This window comes from Dermochelys coriacea, chromosome 5 (genome assembly GCF_009764565.3).
Source record: "Dermochelys coriacea isolate rDerCor1 chromosome 5, rDerCor1.pri.v4, whole genome shotgun sequence".
NCBI lineage: Eukaryota > Metazoa > Chordata > Testudines > Dermochelyidae > Dermochelys > Dermochelys coriacea.
The window spans coordinates 24,701,871-24,724,194 of NC_050072.1; the positions used below are offsets into that span (position 1 = coordinate 24,701,871).

The window sequence follows — 22,324 nt, forward strand, 5'->3', positions numbered from 1 at the left end:
TAAGGCCAGAAAGGACCATTATGATCATTTAGTCCAGAGGATCTCAATCTTTTTCTCTCTGAAGCTTCCCCCAACATGCTATAAAAACTCCACAGCCCACCTGTGCCACAACAGCTGTTTTTCTGCATATAAAAGCCAGGGCTGGCATTAGGAGGTATCAAGAAGGGCAATTGCCTGAGGCCCCACACCACAGGGAAACTAAGTTCAGGCTTTGACTTCAGCCCCGGGTGGCAGGTCTTAGGGCCCCGGGCTTCAGCCCTGCACAGCGCAGCTTCGGCTTTCTGTCCTGGGCCCCAATGAGTCTAATGCCGGCCCTGCTTGGCAGATGCCCTGAAACCTGCTTGTGGCCCTGCAGGGGGCCCTGGACTGGACCCCTGGTTGAAAACTTATCTAGTCTGACCTACTACATAACACAGGCCAAAGAACTTTTGCCTTGAGCTACTCTTAGGCTAAGAAATCTACCATTGCTTCCTAAAGCAGGTAAATATGTACTAGAAAACTGTACTGAAGTCACCAACATCACCGTAAAAAGGTTCAAGAGGGTGGGGCAATCACCTGAATCCTTAAATACCCTTTTTTCCACATTTTTTCTATCTGAAAAAGTTTTTCTAGTTCAGTATAAGCCTGTTCCTCTAAGTCCCCTCTCACCTAAAACTGAGCCAACTCAGTTATTCACAGCCATTTTCTATGGAGGACTGAATAAATGAATGAATCAAGAACTACAAATTTAGGATTGTATAGTTCCTGACATATTGAACATAATCTATCTATACACCAAATTTGGGTCAAACTGCCCAAGCCACTTTCTAAATAATTTCTTAAAAACCTTCCCCACCCCCCCATAGAAACAATGTAATGGTCCATTAGGTGCAACCCAAGTGACAATGTACCTTCAGAGAAATAACATCTATGTCATTTACCCAATGTGTTCAGCACTTCTGATACATGAATACCAACATAATGCATCAGGGATAAGCCTTCCTGATCCTACCTTGTTGAAATGTTATGCCACAGACGAGGAAAAAAAAGAAAACAGCTTGGAAAAAAAACTGCCTAAAAGTGCACTTTTTTTTTTTTTGGTTTTACTTTGTTTCAAAAAGAAGAAACCCAGCAAAGGTGGAGTAACGCTGGTGATCTCCGTGGAGTGCTCCATTCCCCATTCGCAGCCAAACTTCATCTCCCTTGGCAAGTTTTAGCACCGCACTGTTTCCTGATGTGTCAGCTTTTCCTTTTGATTCGTAGCTAGGAATGAATGTTTTACAAAGAGTTAAGCTTTTCTTTTGTCAACAATGATCAAGTCAGTCACCTAAAAGAAAATGCTAAGCCTAGAAAACACACAGTTTTGCTCAGGCACCAGCAAAGCAAGCGCGTGCTTCGGGCGGCACATTTCCAGGGGCGGCATTACGGCCACCCCTTTTTTTTTCCTCGGGGCAGTTGCACTCTCGGAGCTGCGCCACTTAGATGGGGCGAGGGCGCCGGGCCCCCGGCCACAGCGGGAAGGGGAAGCCCCAGCCCCAGGATGCTGAGCTGCCAGGGCCCAGCCACTACGTAGGGAGGAGAGGACAAATCCTGCCGGGGCTGCACCACCTCCTCTGTGCACTGGCTGCTGCGCTGCCTTGTGCCACCCCTTATATCGGGGCTTCTCTGCACAGCCGGGCGGGGAGGGGGAAAGCCCCTGCAGGCGCTGGGAGAAGGTGACATCACTCCCTCCACTTCCAGCGCTGCCTGCAGGCCCCAGCCCCATCTGAGTTTGGGGCGGCAAATGTTTTGATAGGGGCAGCAAAATAAACCCAGAGCAGGCCCTGGTTTTGCTCAGTATATTATGTTTTAAATTGTAAAATCAAGGCAGAGTTGACAAGCAGGTGTTGAGTCAGACAGAAGAAGTGTATTCAGTTGTCTCACAGTTGGCTATGTAAATTAAGCACTGTAAGCCAACCCCATGAAAGTTGAATCTACACACGGAGTAAATAGGGGAAAGGGAAGGTACTGGCAGTTGTCTTCTCTCTGGGGTGGGGGTGGGGGACGGGGACAGGGGAATGAACCTTGAAGAATATAAATAGAATGCAGTGTGACATTTTGGCACCTATTCACTAAGGAAAGCCTGGGAAGAGAAGGGGAGGTTCATGAGGGCTTGGATCCTGGTTTGACTGAGAACCAGCTAGTTCTGCAAAAGACTGAATCCTTGGAGGGAAATTACTTCATTAAACAGGAAAGGTAGCCATTGGTAAGTTGGAGACCCAGGTTTACATTTTATGTTTTTGTTTGATAGGTAACCATCTCTGTTTGCATTATCATCACTCACTCTTAAATCTTAGCCTTTGATAATAAACTTATGACAATAAACAATTTATTGCTTTCACTATAAGTATGTCTCAGTGCTCTTATGTTATACTGGAGCAGATCCTCAGTTGAATTAAACAAACTGGTGGGTGCACTGTTCCTTTGGGGACAGCTTACCTGGTAATTTCTGTGAGTGTCCTGTGGTTACAGGGGTGGACACTACAAGGGAAATAGGGCTCAAGGATTGGGGTGCACTTGCGGTTAACCTGCAAGACAACGTAAGGGCTGGCAAAGCCCTGAGGAGATTGTTTGGGTGGCTAACAATCTGGCAGTGTCTGGGAGCTGACATTCAGTTCAGCACAAGGAAATCTTCCTTTTGCTGGAGGTTGAGGGGTAAAAGGTCACTCACAACCCTGGGTATCCCAGGGAAGCATCACAGAAGGATCCACACATTTTTCACATATCTGGCTATCTACACATTCTGAACCATATGATGAACAAGTGACTGGGCTCAAAGTCAGTCCTTTTGGATACAGCCAAGGGCTTTCGATTCCTGATCGCATGGGTAAAATAAAGACTTGAAAATCTGCTTAGCTGAGATAAATTCTCTGTCACACATTGCAGGGCACAATTAATAGCACCCTGGTCACTGAGGTTGGTGCAGCACTGAACAGAGTGCAGGCTTAACTGAAGTCAATTAATCAGTTTCTGTTGAGGATTACTGACCCTTGGGTGGCAGTTGTTGGGTTAATGAGGCAATTGGCTCTGTACTTGGGAGGAGATAAGGAGGAGGAACAGGCAGCAGAGGGAAGCTCAGAGGGTGAGCCTGGGCTAAGGAGAGAAGGCTGCATGGAAGTCTCCTCCTGCTATAAGCCTGCAAAATACTCTGTTATACTTTGCAAGGGAATTCTAAAAGGGTAATGAGCTCGTGTGTGTTTGTGGTTAAGAGACCAGAAAGAGGCCATGCAATGTGGCACACCAGGTATTGACCAAGCCACTCTGTGACATGAAGTGAGCTGTAGCTCACGAAAGCTTATGCTCAAATAAATTTGTGAGTCTCTAAGGTGCCACAAGTCCTCCTTTTCTTTTTGCGAATACAGACTAACACGGCTGCTACTCTGAAAAATGACATTATGTACAGCACTTAACCTTCTTACTAATTCATAGCACTGTAGCTGAAACTTCATCTCTCTTTAGTATAACTTGCTTTATTGTAACATTCAGTAAGGCTGTCATTTAGGTGGTATGTACTGTACATGCATCAGAATCAATCTGAGATGAATATTGTTATTTTAAGCTATCACCATATGTTACCATTAGATCGCAACCCCAGATCAAAACTGTGACCATTTGGAGAATCTGTCTATGTACAATGTATAAATGCTGGCTGATGTCATGATGTGGAATTCACCATTTGCGGACAGGGACTGTAGCAGTCTCTGCCAGATCAGCGACAATAGTCAGACATTAAATCTTCGTGGTTGCCTATTCAGGTAGAAATGCCTTGAACAAAGAGCTTGGCTGAAGCACGAAAGTACCCATCAGCAGAATAAAGAAACCAGGTATTTGTAGGGTGACATATAAACATGAGGACTCAGAGAGACATGTAGAAAGCTTTGAGCAGGAGAGGGGCATGCTTTTGTAGCAGAGGTGTGCTGTTTAAATAAGAGTCCAGCCAAAGTGAGAGAAAACTAGCTGACCCATAGAGGGGGAAAGGATTCTGAAGAGAATCCATGAGCTTCTGAAGAAGGATCCTGGTACAGCAAAGGACTCTGCTAAGGCCAAAGAATTCTCCACAATTGGTGAGGCCCTTGAGGCAGGGAGATGCGTACAGATGTGCTTGGCTTCCCCCATCCTCCATACTGCTAAGTAAAGAATGCTGGTGGTTAGAATCCAGTGTAAAGTCTGTCTGTGTGTCTGTTTACTTTCGCTATCATGTGCCCCTGAAGAGTTAAATTGTAAACCCAGAGCACCCACATGGCTGCCCTTTTGAAAGAGGGTGTGCTACAGGAAGCCTGAGGGGTCAGCATTGGTCGCAAGGGTTAGGCAGTTGGACTTTGGATACTCAGCTTTCAGAGGGACAACAAGGAGTCTGGTGGCACCTTAAAAGACTAACAGATTTATTTGGGCATGAGCTTTCGTGGGCTAGAACCCACTTCATCGGATGCTTTCAGAGGTGGTGCTAAACAGAAGAACTGCACCCCAAGAATTAGCCTAGACTCCCACAGGAAGGGGCACTGCCTGGACTCTGTTCAGACTCAAGAGGCTTAAAGTACCAGGAGCCCAGTGAGAGGTGGGGAGTGTCCAGCCAAAGAGGAACTCTTCCAGGGCTCTGTATATGTGACAAAATCACTAGCTTTTTCCCCAGTGGTGGGGAAATTCTAACTAAGACTGAATTTTAGTCTCAGGCACATCTCTAGTAATGACACACAACTATGAATCTAGGAAGGCAAACATTCCACAAGCTATTTCTTTCTGATGTGTTTCATATTATCACGCTCCCTCCAAAATGTGTAGTAAGAACCGACATCCATGCAAATCTGTCTAGCATGGTGAAGAGCACACCTCTCGACTTACCTATATAAGCTGAAAACTGTATTGCCATTGTGCATGAGGTACACATACACTTCCTCCACATCCTCATGTTTCATCATGCTGAAGGTGAAGAAATACACCCCTAAAAAAGACATCATGCGCACCATGCACGTGTGTTTTACATAGATAGGTTGTAGGGTACATTCCACAGATGTGTTTGTTGGTTAGAAAAGGAGGAGATTTTGCCAAACCCAGGGCTCAGTGAAGTCACTGGGAGTTTTCCCTTAGACTTCAGCTGGACCTAGATTTGATTCAGTCATCTGATTCTCCACTGAGAACCGGGGATCACTGAAGTCAAGTTCCAATTAAATAAATTTACTTAAAAATGGCAGAGCCTTCTCTCCCAGACTGAGAAGGAAATTACTAAAACATCCAGTCCAATGACCTCCCCCTTTCCCTTCCCTACTTCCTTGCTCCTATCAACTCATTGCTTTCCCCTCTTAATTCAGTCTCCACAACATACTTTTTTAAAATGTAGACAAACATGACACATGGCACTAATCACCCTGATCACTTTGTTTGTACATTGTGTCCCTTTAGCTCACCCTTTGTCTTTTTTAGATTTTAGCTCTTCAGGGCAAGGATTGTATCTTTTTCTGTGTTTGAAAGTACCTAGCTATATTGTGGATGCTATTTTGATATAAAATAACGAACAACAATAATAAGCAACATGGCCTAGAAAATAAAGTACACTATGTGGCACTTTAGAGACTATGGTCCCAGTCCTGCAATGAGTTCTGTTTGGGCAGAGCTCTCAGCCTGGGCAGAGATTGCTGCAGAATCCTGGGTGTGACATGGAAAAGTTAGCCTTGATTTCTGTGTGCCAGTGTGGGTGGTAGATTCCATGTGTATACTGTCCTGCAGAGTTAATTTTGTTTTCACTCAGCAATCTGAAGGAAGTGGCAAAATGACCCAAAATAATTTCAAATTCCTCATCATATCTTCATCAGAAATAATTCCTGAATCACTATCATCAGTTAATAATCATTCCCATATTCTTGTGATTTGCACATGTGATCTCCTTCCACTTTTGAGGGAGACAGGTATCTACAGGAACCCACTATGACTGACATCACTGTATGGTTATAGAAAAGAAGTTAACGATTAAGGACCTGATCCTGCAAACACTTAAGTAGGTGCATAACTTTACTCACATGACTAGCTCCATTAACCTCTAAGGGACACTGTTATGAGTAAAGTTACACATGTGCATAAGTGTCTGTAGGATCAGAGCCAAAACAGGTCCAGAGGGCCTGATTTTCATGTACACTACAGCCACTCTTTGCAGCTCTGGCAGTGTAAAGGAGTTTTACAATGAGTGGGAATGTGATTTGCACCCACTTTCAAGTATAGTTAAAGCAGTACAACTTGTGTGTGTAGGCCAGGCCACAGTGCAAATGAGAACCAGGCACAGAGAGCAAATGACGTGCTTATTCTTAAAAATTGTCCCTCCAGGTCAGGGGTGACGCACCTTACCAGGACAGTGTGCTAAAATTTGCACTGCCACCTCTATGCTCTACTTGTTCTGTAGATAAAAGGAAGTCTTCAGTCTCTAAGGCTATAAATCTTTCCCCATGTATAAATCCCAAAGTCACGTTTTAAAAACTCACCTCAAAGATTTGAATAACAATGAAGTCAGATAACAGTTGCTCTTATTTGAAAAATTACTACTTAAATTTCCCTCAACTTTGTCTTGAATTCCTAACTTCCCCAAACGGAGGCAAAGCCAAGAGCACTTGGAGCTAAATTCTAGTCCTAGTGAATAGCTAAACTTCCTTTAATTTTAATGGGACCAGATTTTTCTTTTAATCAACAACTGACACTTTTTCAGACCGAAATTTACACTACTTTGCTTTATAAATACTCACCATTCACTGGGGCACCAAATCTACCAGTCATAACATCAAAGAAGTTTCCAACATTGGTTTCAACACTACTGAAGATTATCCCACTGTTCTGATTGCTGAAATGGGTTGCCATAGAAGCCATGAATGCAATCTATAAAAATATACATCTGATTTAACCAGTGGTTAATGAGCAGGAAAAGGACAAATATAAAAACACAACCTACAGGCTTTTTTCTGACATGTGCAGTACATTTATTTTCCTTACAGAGATGTTCTTTTAGGGTCTGATCCAACTGCTGTTAAACCCCAGTAACAAAACTCCTATTGAATCAAATTGCAGGAGGACTAAGCTCCTTAACTTCAATGGAACTATTCATGTGTGTGTATATAAAGTTAAGCACATCATATGGGTAAATGTTTGCAGGTTAGGGTCTTAGTTTTCAATTTCACTTTTACTTTAAAAGCTTAAAGCAATATGATAGAAAAGTTATAATGTAATGTATGGTATTTTAGCATAAACATGATAACATTGGCTTGACTAGGTTCCTCAAATCCATTTAATTCAGTTTCTGCTTTTAACTCAAAGTTAGCCATAAATAAAGCTCAGTAAACCCCATACATGTTATTGTGTCTTTCCAGCTACCAATCAGAAATGGCTTAAGCAATTCTGAGGCCATATGATTAGGGCTTCTCTAGCTGCACTGTCCAAGGTTCAACATTCTTCATCCTCTACATCCTGCTCCAACTTCCTTTTGCCATGCTAGCTCAGGCTGCTTGGATGGACATAATGGGATGAAACTAAGAAAAGGGAAAATTTAGATTGTCAAGAAGTTTTTCACAATGGTCAGTCAGATATATTAGACAGTGGAAGAATGTTCCAAGGGAAGTGGTGGATGTCCCCTCATTTGGGACATTTCACACTACACTGGACAAGATACTAGAAAATGACTCATAGAAAACCATTTTGCCTAGGCAGTGAAATGGACCGTCTCTTAGTTTCTATGATCTTAAGGCAGCTTGGTACAGTGGACAGGGGTTACATAGGACTGAGGGTTAGGAGACCTGGGTTCTAGAAGGCCACAAACTTGCTAAGCAAAACACTTAACTTCTGTGAAGTGCTTTGAGACATGTAGATAAGCGCTAAGTATTTATTATTAGCATTAAGTCTCACGGGAAAGGCTGTTTTCATGAGATCTTGGCTGAACTAGAACCAGAAAAAAGACCTCTTCAGAATCAAAGAATCAAAACCACAGGAGTGGGTTCAGATCCAGTGACTGAAATCCTAAGCCCGCACCAGGTCAAAGAGGTTCAGTTTGGGCTGATTTCCCTTTTCCAGTATGAATTTGATAGACAGGAAAGCTGGTAAAACTGAACTCAGTTAAGTTAATGTGTTGATGTGAAGAAGTTACAGAGTGATATTTTATGCAATGGATTAATTTTTGTCCAAATACTATTTGAAATTCTAATCTGTCCTTCTGGAGCTAACCAGAAAAGCAAAAAATAATGCCTTTCATCCACCTCATCTCATTTCAACATAGCAGATCAGAAATGGATTCATTCTCTTTTAAAATAGTCCTGGTTTTAAAAGCATTATACATGGGAACATTTTTCCCTTCTCTACATACCCCTCCAACATTCCAAAGCATAATCTAGTTTTAGAAACTATAAACTATATTGGGCTGATACTTTTTAAGCAAAACTATTTGTTACAAGCAATGGGGAAATTCTACGTAAAAACTGATGGCATGATATTCAGTTATTCAGCAATGTTTTCAATTACCACCAGAACATATACATTGGTAACAGTTCTGATAGCTAAGATCAAAGTTAGAAAAATACCCAGATGGAAAATAATTGTAACAAGGATGTTTTTCAAATCATTCTACCATAAAATTCTTCCAGCTAATGATCTTTAAAAGCATTCTCCAGCTATTTTGCTGTATTATAAATGCCACTTAGTTTTGGAAACATTTTCAAGCTGCATTTTATTCAGTACAAGAACTCTATCTTGATGCAACATTATGACTGAGAATTTAATTACAGGGAATTAAAAGTTATTGTCACCACACTGCGCATATGTAGCAATTTGTACTGGTGTATTTGCTGTTAATTTTCATGTCTTTTATGCATATGCAAAAACATAACTGAGTTATGGTTGTTGTGGAACCATAACTTTGAATTAAAGATGTGCCCAAATTACAAAGTTCGGGTCTGTAAATTCATCAGACTACTTCTCTCTCCCTCCCGGCCCCCCAAAGTTCAGGAATGTTTGCATCTAGGGTTCCTTTTGTATATTTTACTTACTCCCTTCAGTGGTGCACAGGGCTTGTGCTGGCCATTCTGCAGGAAACAGGGTTGGTGATACTGGATCATAAAGATGATGGATGCTCTTAAGGCACTTAGGCCCAGATTTTTAAAGGAATTTAGGCATTGCTCCTCTGAGAACTGCAAGGCCGAGGTGATTTAGACAGCTATGTCCAATTTTCAAAAGTGACTTAAGTATTTTCGCCCCCAAGGCCCATTGACTTTCAACAAGACTTAGGGCTTGTTTAGATGGTCAGTTAGTGTGCAGCAAGCTGAGGTGTAAATCTACAGTGACTAGTGTGCCATCCACTATGTGTGTGGACTCTGCTAATGCACACTAAAAGTTTCCTAGTGCACTTTGATCTCCTCCAGGAGTAGGTCAGTGTGCGCTAGAGACCTTTTAGGGTGCAGCAGCAGAGTCCACACAGTTAGTGCATGGCATGGTGGTGCACTGTAGATTTACACTCCAATTTGCCACGTGCCACTTCTCCATATACACAAGCCCTTAGGCTCCTAAGGCACTTCTGAAAATGAACTTAGTCATCTAAGTCACTTAGGGCCAAATTTTAGGACTATTTAGATGCCTAAAGATGCAGATAGGTGCTTAGTGGGATTTTCAAAAGTGACTAGAGGCTTTTGATAATCCTATTAGGGGCATAACTGCATCTTTAGACATTTAAATACCTTTAAATATCTGTCCCTTATGCCTTGAAACACTGACTGGAGTAGCCACCTAAATAACTGTAAAAGTCTGGACCCTGGTGCCTCTTGATGTTGTTTTATTAACATGAACCAGAAAGTGCACCAATATGTATTTGATGCATGTTAATAAAAATGTGATTGTGTCATTTACTGTTCTTTCAGCATGTGCACATTTCCTGAAACCTGGCAATAAAGAGGTATTCCAGTTGGAGGGGTTTATCCTCTGTCCAAAACATATTTCTCTGTTTGCTTTTTACAATAAAGATAGATCATGACCTGGCAACACTTTTTCAGGATGACTCTGGCAATACTTGCAGGACATGTCTTAATAATGACAAATAGTGTGTATATCACACCATGCTTCTTGTTATTCTGTTACGTGTGGGCTTGATTTATAATTGTATTGTGGTAATTAGGTGCTGTCTTTGAGAGGGGAAAGAAAACTACACTGTAAAACACATGCTAAAGACTTTGTACCTGAAGCTCTGGTGGAATCCCAGGGTAACCCTTCTCTCCTTTTGGTCCGTGATGGCCACGATCTCCCCTTGGTCCCAGGTCCCCTTTGTCTCCTTTGTCACCTTTGGCTCCTTCATTGCCAGGTGCTCCATTATTCCCATTGTTTCCATGATTTCCTTTAAATAATCAAAGCTTTCTGGTCAGTTCAAATAATCTCTCTCTCTCAAATCATATCTGTGACAAGATGCTTCCCTTCCCACCCCAGCTCTATAACAAAACCTCTTTTCAGTATAAGACCCATGTTTAGATACCAAGGAATAAAAAATGGCTATGGGGCTAACCTGGTGGACTTAAGAGATTTTAGGATTTTGGCAGGGGACTTTTAAAAAGGAAGTGCAAATACTTTTAAGGAATAAGGATCATGTGACCTATGTGCTGGTGTATAAAATGCAGACTTCTCAGGCCATTGCTTGATTTTGGTGCTAGCTCTTAATAGTAAAGGACCTGGAGACTGCTAGGGAACAGAGTGTTGCAGGGCTGTGAAAAGTAAAGGTGGCTTGGTAGTTGAGTACACTGAACAGTTTGGATTTGTTTTGATTTTCCCTTTGAACTGTTTGAATGGCTGTGTTTTTCCTCAAAGTAACCCCAAAAAGCAGCTTAATAGCCTTCAAATGCATCGACACAATCAGAAATGATTTGGGCAAAGAATTAGGTGCTCTTTGGGGAATTTTTCACAGGCCAGCTAATGCAGCCAATTCACTCTGCTTCAGTCAGGTGATTAGTTAGGTTTGAAAAAGCTGCTTACGTTACTTTAGATAAGTACAGGAAAAGGCAAAGGATCCATGATGAAACTCTGCTGATTCAATTTCATAATGATAACAGTCCCCCTTACATACACAGTAACTACTATTTGTAATAATACCCTACATTTCCCAACATTTACTGGAGAAATTGCTGGTATACTGAGCAACCGAACCATCTATGGCAACTGACAAGAAAGCAAGACAAAAACACCGTAACTGTAGATGAACACTTTTCACAAAGCAATCACTCTATATCTGACCTCTCCGTCCTCATCCTAAAATGAAACCTGCTGTCACAATTGGGACATGGGCAATCTAACCTAATGGTCAGAGGAGGAGTCAGGACGGATCAGAGACCAGGAGGTCAGAGTCCAAGACAGGCCAGAGAGCAAAACCCACAGCCAGGAGGCAGGCAGAGTCAGGTTACCAGGAGGTCAGCAGCAGGCACTGGGAGCAGGTATTGCTAGGGAAGCAGTCCTAGGCAGGGGAAACCCAGATCCATGGAGAACTTGCTGTTCCTATTATTGGTTTAAATGAAAGGTGTGTGGAGAGAAATCAATCAAGACCCCCATGTGTTCCACTAATCAGATCCCAGGACTGGAGTCCTCTGTCAGAGTTCAGCTTCTATTCTGGCACCTGTTAGCACATCACTGGCTGGCAGGTTGGAACTTACTAGCTTCTGAGAACCTTGTAGACCAGCATTCATGACCTTCAAATGATGAGCCTGGGAGCTTAAATTCATAATTGTGCTAGCTCCTAAAAATCATGGACTGAATTCATGGTTTATTACTATAATCTATAACTCATTAACCCCTCCTCCCCCAGCTTTTTCCCCCCTCTCCTCTTCCTCCCCCTCTTGCCCCCACCTTGATGATTATTTGGCCATTTCACCTTGAATGGTCCCTTGGAATATGTGTTAACTACTTAGGCTAAACATCTGTTCCACCTTATATTTAGCTGTAACACTCTGAGTTCCTTTCCCAGACCTGAAGAAGAGCTCTGTGTGGCTCTAAGGCTTGTCTCTCACCAACATAGGTTGGTCCCATAAAAGATATTACCTCACTCACGTTATCTCTCTTATATCCTGGGATGAACATGGCTTCAACAACACTGCATATAGCATTACTTATATGGACCCTACTGCTGTAGTACAGAGGTCCCCAAACAGTGGGGGATGCACCTCCCTAGGGGGAGAGGAAGAATGTCTGGGGTGTGCGGTAGGGCCCACACCAGCCCCCACGGGGGGTGGGGAGGGAGTGTCACCCAGCCCCTCCCCACCCCCAGCTCTGGACCCACCCCCAGCCACCCCCAGCCCTGTCCCTGTCACTATCCCTGTCCCTAGCCTCGGTGCAGCTCTGCTCCCGGCCCTGCAGTATCCCCCAGTCTCGGCCACTGGCTGCAGCTCTGTTCTCAGGCTGGGACTGAGGCTGGGGGTGAGTCTGGGAGCAGAACTGCACAAGGCCACAGGCCCAGCTGCTGGATCCCACTGCAGCCTGGCTGCAGCTCCGCTCCCGCCCTCACCCCCAGCCTTGGCCCCTGGCCACAGCCCCGCTCCTGGCCCCAGACCCACCCGCAGCTACGGCCCCAGCCTCAGCCCCCTTAACCGTGTCTGTGTCTTCCCAGGCCCCTCCACCCCCCCCCGAGCCGTGGCCACGCTCCCCACCCTGGCTCAAAAGTTTGGGGACCGCTGCTGTCGTATCTGAGTGAATCACAATCTTTAGTTTTCAGAGTAGCAGCCATGTTAGTCTGTATTTTCGAGTGTTATAGTGGGACTTGGGAGAGCTAGGTTCCAGTCTCTATTCCGATGCATCCGATGAAGTGAGCTGTAGCTCACGAAAGCTTATGCTCTAATAAATTTGTTAGTCTCTAAGGTGCCACAAGTACTCCTTTTCTTTTTACAATCTTTAGTATAATTATCCTCAACACCTCTGTCAGGCAGGGAAATATTATTATCCTCATTCTACATATGGAAAACTAAAACACAGAATAGCTAAGTGATGTGCCCAAGGTCACAAAGGAAGTCTGATGGAATAGAGACTGGTTTCAGAGTAGCAGCCGTGTTAGTCTGTATTCGCAAAAAGAAAAGGAGTACTTGTGGCACCTTAGAGACTAACAAATTTATTAGAGCATAAGCTTTTGTGAGCTACAGCTCACTTCATCGGATGCATCGGAATAGAGACTGGAACCTAGCTCTCCCAAGTCCCACTATAACACCCGAACGACTGGACTGTCCCTTTCCAATTAATTTAATTAATTTATGCATCTTATAATCAAATCTCTGTGGTTGTACTTCTGTGATAACAGTGGATAAGGCTGTGTGAAACACCAGCACAGATACAGTAACTCCAGTTAGGATCGCATAGGATGTGTTCGCAAAAAGAAAAGGAGTACTTGTGGCACCTTAGAGACTAACAAATTTATTAGAGCATAAGCTTTCGTGAGCTACAGCTCACTTCATCAGATGCATTTGGTGGATCCGATGAAGTGAGCTGTAGCTCACGAAAGCTTATGCTCTAATAAATTTGTTAGTCTCTAAGGTGCCACAAGTACTCCTTTTCTTTTTGCGAATACAGACTAACACGGCTGCTACTCTGAAACATAGGATGTGTTGTAAGTCAACACTGAGTCTGACCCTATAGGGTCTTCTTTAAGTCATATAGGTCCAACCCCCACAGGAGCCAAATGGTCAGATTCTGTGCTGATATCATGCAACCACACTGATCTAGCTGGTGTGATTGTCTGCAAATCAGCACTGAATTTGGCCAAGCTATAATTTCACATTGGACGAGGGCAGAAATAGGTCCATATTGCAAAATACAATCCTGTGTATTTGAAGTATACTGACTGGCACCGTTAACCATGGGGGAGAGGGATGTAATGCAAAACATTGCACCATTTTCTAAGATGCCAAATCTTTATGACTTTACTTTCCCTAAATACAAAGTTATGTTTCTGTATGACAAGCCTCACCATGACAGTTCCTCTATGTCTGTACAGTTATATAGTATTTATGTAGAGTAAAGAGTTGATGGATGATTCACATAATAAATCTTGGGTTTCAGAGTAGCAGCCGTGTTAGTCTGTATTCGCAAAAAGAAAAGGAGTACTTGTGGCACCTTAGAGACTAACAAATTTATTAGAGCATAAGCTTTCGTGAGCTACAGCTCACTTCATCGGATGCATTTGGTGGAAAAAGCAGAGGAGAGATTTATATACATACACACACACACAGAGAACATGAAACAATGGGTTTATCATACACACTATAAGGAGAGTGATCACTTAAGATAAGCCATCACCAGCAGCAGGGGGGGGAAAGGAGGAAAACCTTTCATGGTGACAAGCAAGGTAGGCTAATTCCAGCAGTTAACAAGAATATCAGAGGAACAGTGGGGGGTGGGGTGGGAGGGAGAAATACCATGGGGAAATAGTTTTACTTTGTGTAATGACTCATCCATTCCCAGTCTCTATTCAAGCCTAATAATAAATCTTATTTACAATAGGCCAATGCCAAAAAATTTCAAAGTAACATTATTTTTTACATTTTTGCCAGCCAAAGCTGCTTAAACGAACACACACCTCACCATTACTGGAAACTGCTACCACCAGAATATCAACAACCCGTTTAAAGAAATATTTAATAGTGATAGCAGAAACAGAGTTACTGTCAGCAACGTGTAGAAAGAGACAGAAAGAATGAAAGTAGTGAATGTGTAATTAAAAAGAAAAAAGCCAGGTTGTTGAGGCAAGCTACCCAGACTGTGACACACTCCTATATGTCCCACGATTGTATTATAAATCATCTTAATGAAGATAATTGCTCAAGCAAATCTAAACCCACTGTCTAATCACTGTTTCCCCTTCCATATAGCTCCCTCTCTTTTCATACCCACACGCATACAAACACTGCACCAAATTCCGCTGATTACTAGAGTGCTGTGTTTTTCTATGCACAAGCGAAATCATACTCTGGCTGTCAAACTGGTTTTTATTGTTCATTAAGACAGACAAGAAAGAAAAAACAAAAGTGAGTTTTCCATTGGAAAGTACAGTGCAAGTGTGTCTCCTCTGTAAATGTTTGTAGCACATCTGGGGAAGAAATTGACAAATCATCATTTGCAAAACAAAGAAAACAAAAGCAATATCCACTGCAGGGCAAATCCCCTTAATTTCAGTGGAAGTGTCACTCATATAACAAAGAGCAGAATTTGGCTTATGAGCTATAAGAAACACAACACTTTAATTAATGATAGATCCATTAGAGATTAATTTTATTAGCAATTGGTTTTGATTAGATTGGAACCTAAAACCTGACTCCAAATCCCCACGCAGGTTATGGGAAAGTTTGAATCTGGATCCAAATCCATATCCAAGCTCAGTTGCTTGCTTGGGACAATCTCTGATTTTCACAGCTCACAATCTGTAGTTAGGCTGATCAGAAATCCATCAGAGTGACATTTTTACCTGGCATTCCAGCAGGCCCTGGAGGTCCTGGTGGCCCTTGATAGCCTCGGAATCCAAATTCTCCCCGGCAGCAGCTACTGCAGTCTGGCTGTTGAGGTCCACTTTGAGGGGGCTGAGTGCAAAAACATAGGTTTTAAATAAACCATTCATAGAGTGCACATACATCTGCATCCCGGTAGCAGGGTCTCCACTATAGCCCCCTGCTTGTACATGCTTACAAGTTTTCTGAACATTTCTCCTTTGCGACTGAAATCTTCCGTGTCTGATCTCTCCCTAAAGAGGTTGGTTTTGAAATTTTTTCAGTTGTTCTTGAGTTACAACATCATTTTATATCAGTTTCCCCATTTGAAAAATCATTCTTAAATAAATAAGATCAAGTAATTTAAAAATGGTAGAACTTTTAAACTTGGTCTCCAATCATGTATTTTGCTGTATGCAGGCAAACTACAATGCGGACATGAATTCTCATAGATTTCAGTGGTCCTTGGTGCGGGAATGCTAGCCTGTATGCAAAGAACTGCAGAATTGGGGCCTTAGGCTTCAATGTGGAGAACTTACTCTACTAAATCTGAAGCAATATGAGGCTGGATTTTCAAAACTATGTGTGCGAAAGTGCACATGTGCAAACTCGAATTCCTGCATGAAAAGTGTGCAGGAAAAGGGTGTGTCTGGCTAAATAAGGAGTTGCAAGTATGTGAGTCAGGCATGTGCAAGAGTACACAGGTGCATCTGAAAATCTAAACCTCAGATGGAAAGATAACATTTGGGGCATTTTGTTATACTCTGTGTGTGAGTGTCATGATGGAAATCTTATACAATATGTTATTCATATGATGAGTGCAACGATTTATCAGTGAAAATATACTTAGCATGAGTTATATACAGCAACATTTATTGTATAAGAAAGTTTGATAACACCGTATATTTTATAGTGCTTTTCATCCCAAAGGAATTCCAATTTATTTTATGCATACACAAGTGGCTTCACATTCACAGACTGGTAGATTTCATAACTGCAAAGGGTTCTCATATATATATTCATATTGATTCAGTAGAATTACAAGTGATAAATTAGTTGAAGTTGAGCTCCTCCTTTTTCTTTCTGGAAAATAAGCCCCATACCCACAATCTGCAACTTGAAAGAATAGCAGCCCCGGAAAAAAGAAGCCCAAATACACTAATGATTGGTGGACTTGGCAACCCACTCATGTCAGGCTCTTCAATAAGTGACTTTGGTGTGTAATGTGAATTTAAACCACCTGCAGAAAAAGCTGGCAATTCACATTGTCATTTGACACTGATGTTCCAAATAGCGCAAAACTCATTTATAATCTCAACACACAAATGCTCTGCTAGTCTATCACAATTTTTTTTAAAATAGCTTCAAACAGACTAATCCAATGTTGGAAAAATAATAAATAAATAAATAAATAAAATAATAAATGTGCAATGAGGTAACGCAAAGAAATTCCATCCTGTTACTAAAGTGACAAATGACAAATTTGGTTCAGTTGCCTTATGTCACCAGAATCCTTAGTTTTTCCTATACGGCTGATTGGTTATTAATTCTCTTCTTGTCAATATTCAGATGGGAGATCCTGAAGTACCTTTTTAAAATTCTTTATGAAGTGGAACTCTTCTCTCTGACCCAGTTCAGAACCAACCCTTAGCATTGAGCCAGGGGGTAGGCAAGATGCTGTCTGATACATGAATCTGAAGACCTTCTGACCACTAGAGATCATTAAGGATTCCATGGCCCTTTTTATAAGACTAGTTGTGTTAAAGCTAGTATCTGAAATTCAGGTTGAATCAGTGAAGTCTGTTTACCTAAATTCTCTCCAGTTTCCGCTGGAAATGGTATTTTTCACTTCCTGTCAACAACAGTTACGTGTAAGTGTGCAGTGTTGAACCTCTGCTATGTCCACACAAGAGGTGGCTGTATTTCAGGACTGTGAAAGATGGTTTCTCTATAGATAAACATAACTTCCCGAGCCATTTGGAATTATGGCTGTATGTTTTCCTGGTTCTATTCCACAAACCCACTGCTGACTCATTTGCTAACTCACACCATTTTAATCAATAGGATTAAAATATGCAAAGTACCTGAGAAGGACAAGGCAAGGTAGAGAAGAGGACAAAGGGAGCAAGATTAGAGAAAAAAAGGGCCTGGTGTGACTAACTTCTGTCAAATTTTCAGCACTCCATGAATGCCTCATGTCTTAGGACAGAAATAGAGAGAAGAAGCTGGGAAAAGAATGGAGAGAGAGATGTGGTGTACTGAAAACTGTTAAAACTGCAAATTGTTGCTTTAAATTTGAGCTGGGGGTTGTGCGTGGGGGGTGTTGACTCTGCTTGCAGGCTAGGGACTCTGTAGGGAAATGTGCGATCTGGGCCTAGCTTAAAGAGGGATAGTAGATTGCTGATATCCTCATGCAATATAATTATTATCTCTCAGAGAATTCAACAGGACATTACATTTAAAATGGGCCAAACTCTGCTATGCTGACTTAAAAGTTGTCCTGTTGACTTCCGTGGAGTACTTGGACAAGTTCTGACATTAGATTTGTCCTGTTAGATTTAAACATCTTTTGACATAGAAGTGAAAAATCTGTTTGTATTCAATGCCTCAAAATAAAGAATTTTCAGGTTAGGTTTTCTTAATCTGAGGAAACCCAGAGCTCCGTGCAAATGAACACGTTTTAAAGTAAAAATCTGGAGATTTGAAACTTAAATGTGAATGATGAATAATGTAAAGCTACTTTCTCTAACCATTGAAATGGGACCTGAAGATTCATTGAGACCCATTTGTCAAAGTCCTTATCAATTCTATTGCATGGCAAACCTGTGGAATTTTTCCTAAAATTGAATTCAGTAGCTTGTGAAAATCACCTGTCACACAGATTTCCTAGGACAGAAAGGATGTTAGAATTAAGATATTTGCTAGATCTCTGAACATTATACTCTTGAATTTTCTTAGATTTACAGCTAGGAAATCTATCAGTTTAAGAGGCAGCTAAATAGTCAATAAAATTCCTCTAATTTGAACCTGTGTACCAATTATAACTGGAGACACAGACATTTTTCAATTTCATGCTGGCTTTCGTTAAGGTTTTATTTTACTCTATCCAAAACAAGTTAAATAGTTAAAGAAGTTAAATAAATACCTGCCACCATGGGTCCTGTTCTGAATAAGAAGGGGGAAAACTGGTGTACGTGGGTGGGGCAGGGACAACATTTAGCTGGCTCCCTCTTGTAGCTAGAGGTGTTTCCACAGCACCCTCCATCTGTCCCCTCTCTTAAGGGTGCCTTGGGAGCCCCATATAGTCTTTTTCAGGATAATCATCAGCTCTGAAAATGGGTCAGCAGCCCAAAGTAATTCAAGATAGTCCTCAGTGTCCCAAACACAACATCCGTCATAGCAACCCCATAACTTGTACCCAAATCCAATGCTCCTGCCGATTGTGGAGCTTTTATTCTTCACAGCAGAAGCTTAGCCTTCTGTGTCTGCTTGCCTTCCTCTGTCAGCACATGTCCTTTTCTGAGAGGGAAGGCAGCATATATATGCCTCTCCTTCTGAGAGCTCCTCCTGATTGGCCAGGAGGGAGGGGAGCCCTGCCCCACCCCGGTGCAGCAGGGCTTCTGACGCCAAGCCCTTAAAGTAAGTGTCTTGGGATCTTTCCAATCCACTGCTAATTCCCCAGGATCACCTCCTCTCCTCCGATTTTGGCCGGTTCCTGAGCCTATGTTCACACCCCCATCACTAGGATGGGATCTTCTGCCCCCCATTAGGCTTAAAGGGCCAGCACACCTCATTATAAAAGGGCATGGAAGTCCTTCCTGCTCCTTCTAGATTCACCTCATCTGGTAAAATAAAATAAATAAATAAACCACCAAAAACACTAGCAAAAAGCCAGTAAGTTGAGGAGCAGTCCAAGTATATCAAGCAGAGGCAGCAACAGAAAGAAGATTGTATCTATATCTGTTCCATACATATTATCAGCTACAGGGCTTGAGGAAATCATGCCACACCGCTCATATGTTATCAGCCGTGTGGAAAATTCGGCATAGGGAGGGGCTTGCTTATTCTCTTTGGCTCCTCTTTGTCACCTCAAAAGCTTCTTAGACATCTGGGGGATGAATTCTCCTGGCACTGTCATTGCATGAAACAGCTGGAGACATAGGGGGCATTCTAGGGGCAAAATATCCACAAGTCATATGCAGCTACAGGGATTCTCAGCTATTGCAGGTGGCAAAGCTGCTCATAGGAAAACAGTTGCTGGCTGTTTTGCTTTTCATTGAGGGTCATACAAATCCTTTGAGCAGCCCAAAATTGGGTGGACCCAAAAGCAGCTTGTTCCTCTCCACTTGAGAATGCATAGTCTCTAGTGATAGAAAAGACATGTTAAATCAGCCTTTCCATGCTGGATTTCCCCTACTGTACATTTGCCAGTCTTTCATCTAGTTTTAAGTGAGCCAAGAATTGGGATTGCATCATTGCCCATGGGAGATTATTTTCCAGACACAGGAATGGTGGACATGAACGACCTACAGTCAAGTCAACTGTGTGCCAATTGGCTGAGTCCCTCTTGCTCAATAAGTAATTCCATTACTGTAAATGTAAAGATCATCTTAATAGATGGTGCCAAATTCTATCCTTGGATATACATGCATCCCCTAATGACTTCAATGGTACTATATGTAAGAGGGCTAAATTTGGCCTTTTTTGTTAATTATAACAAATTTGTATTAACTTATATATTACTAAAAATAAATTAAAAGTCAATTCTTAAAGCACAGGCCACTAGCTCTTGAGCTAAAGGAGAATCTTCTTTAATTATTAGCAGCATAGGGTCTATAGTATACTGTTGCACAGTATTCCATCCAACAGCAAGAAGTGGAACACAAACACTAGCTGGATCATTATAATATACCCCCATTGATTATACTGTTTACGTACAGAAGTTCAATTTAGTGTAAATTAAATTTTCCTGATTTTGCTGGGAGAACAGGAGTTCTGTAACAAAGAAAGTTTATATGCTGTGCTGTACAACTATTTAACTGTAGGAAATGTTGTTGCTGAATTTTGAACTTATTGTCATGTTTTGCCATATCTCGATCTGTTTCCGTTCCTGAAGCCCATCACAATTACCTAAAATCAAAACTCATTTCTATTTGTCACGAAACAATTATTATCCATCCCACATCTGCCTCCTTCTGCTTTTGGGAATTCAGGCTCCAGGGTTGAGACTGAAAAAAATTATATAAATACCATCAACTGAAATGTAAAGACTCAATCATTTGCATTCAGTAGGGGAAATAAAACTCTCATTTTGTTACTGACTATAAAACATAATAGACAACAAAACCTCCAGCCCAGAGCAGATGTAAAACTTTCCATTTTGTTTCCTGCTCAATAAAACTTCATCTTATCCCCTTCAACATTTTTCCTTTTTAAAAAAAAAATCTGGATTTCAGTATTTTACATATGACCAGGTGAGGTAATTTTCCCTTAGCTGGGAGCTAATAAGTAGAATATATAAAATGCTATGTAAAATGCATAAGAGATCACTAACAAAAAGCAAACTCTACAGGCAATTTAAGAAGCATTAATTCCAGTTCTTTTTTCCCCAACAAAATAAAAAGGGCAGCAAATACACATACAGCATGTTATATCATACCTACTTCTGTCTCAAATGCAGTATTACTGCCAGGATTTAAAAACAAAACAAAACCCAATTTAGAGGCTATCCATTGCAAATATTCGCTTCTGCTTTAACTTATTTTCTCAAGCTCAAAAGAATACATTTTTTCTATACATACATTTCAAGTAAACTGGAATTTTTTCTCCCAGTTGAACAGTATCCTTCAGAATACCATCTCTTTACCAATTTCATAATTTTTCTTCACATGCAAACAATGTCATAAATAGATTAAAAAATCTTAGTCTGCTAGAAAAAAATATTCTGCAATAATTGAAAAACTGTATTTCACCATACCTGATTGCATAGAATCAAAGTTTCAGAACAGTGGGTTGCTGGCTGTGTTCTCACTGCCCTCACCCCACTGCTGGCTCTACCAGTTCATTAAAAGATTCTGTGAAGCAACCCAGTAGCATACAGACCAATAAGCAGCATTAATAAACCTCTTTACTTAAATGTATCAGTCATAATCTTAGAAAAAAATCTGATTTCAAAGTTATTCTTAGAAGATTAATTCAGAGTACCTGGACTCTGTCTGAGGTAGTCTGTGCTACATCGTCTACCTCTGGTCTCTGGGCTTTTTGGTCTGTAGAAGTGCTATTATCATCAATAGTCGACTCTATAAGTTGACTCCGCTGTCCCAAAATTTCCCTGCTGCTGGAACCTTTATGGCCAGTCTGGTGGTGACTTTGCAATACTTTGGCCACCGCTTTATTAGATCTTCTGCTCACCTCCATGTATTCATCTTGACACAGGCAAAATGGAATTAAAAGCAAAGCCAGCAGATGCCAGGTGATGAAATCCTTCACTGCCATGTTACTCATAATAACTTCTCAAGAGTCCAGAAAATGTCTTTTAGAAGGAGAAGCCCGTTGACTGCATCAGTAGTTATGTGGTCCTTTCCACTATTTCCACTGTTAGGCTTGGCATTTAGACCAATACCAAGTTTTATACGTTTGTGCGCAATAAATAAAACCATGAAAATGCCAAAGTGACATGATCCTTCATCCAAAAATCAGTCATGCCTCCTTAAACAAACCAAGCATTATTCACCACAACGAAAATTGATTTGTATGCTGGAAATGGCCACCACATGTAATGGACTCCTGTGGTTTCTATTTGGGGGCATTTAAAAATGTGACACTTTTGGGGGTGGGGGTGGGCATGTTTTCAT

General features: G+C 41.6%; 1 protein-coding gene across 2 annotated transcripts; it reads right to left on the bottom strand.

Annotated features, from left to right (window-relative positions):
- Positions 1-303: 303 nt before the first annotated feature.
- C1QTNF3 (C1q and TNF related 3) lies at positions 304-22,082 on the bottom strand. 2 transcript variants are annotated; one of them, XM_038402907.2, is made up of 6 exons: positions 21,882-22,082; positions 15,452-15,563; positions 10,206-10,360; positions 6,744-6,873; positions 4,858-4,957; positions 304-1,242 (listed from the first exon to the last, which is right to left on the bottom strand). In XM_038402907.2, exons 1-6 carry the CDS (start codon positions 21,972-21,974, stop codon positions 1,083-1,085), a joined length of 750 nt encoding a protein of 249 aa, XP_038258835.1. In that variant the 5' UTR covers positions 21,975-22,082; the 3' UTR covers positions 304-1,082. The 2 variants fall into 2 exon arrangements, with proteins under 2 accessions (XP_038258835.1, XP_043371068.1); XM_043515133.1 differs by having other exon boundaries at positions 21,675-22,082.
- Positions 22,083-22,324: the final 242 nt, after the last annotated feature.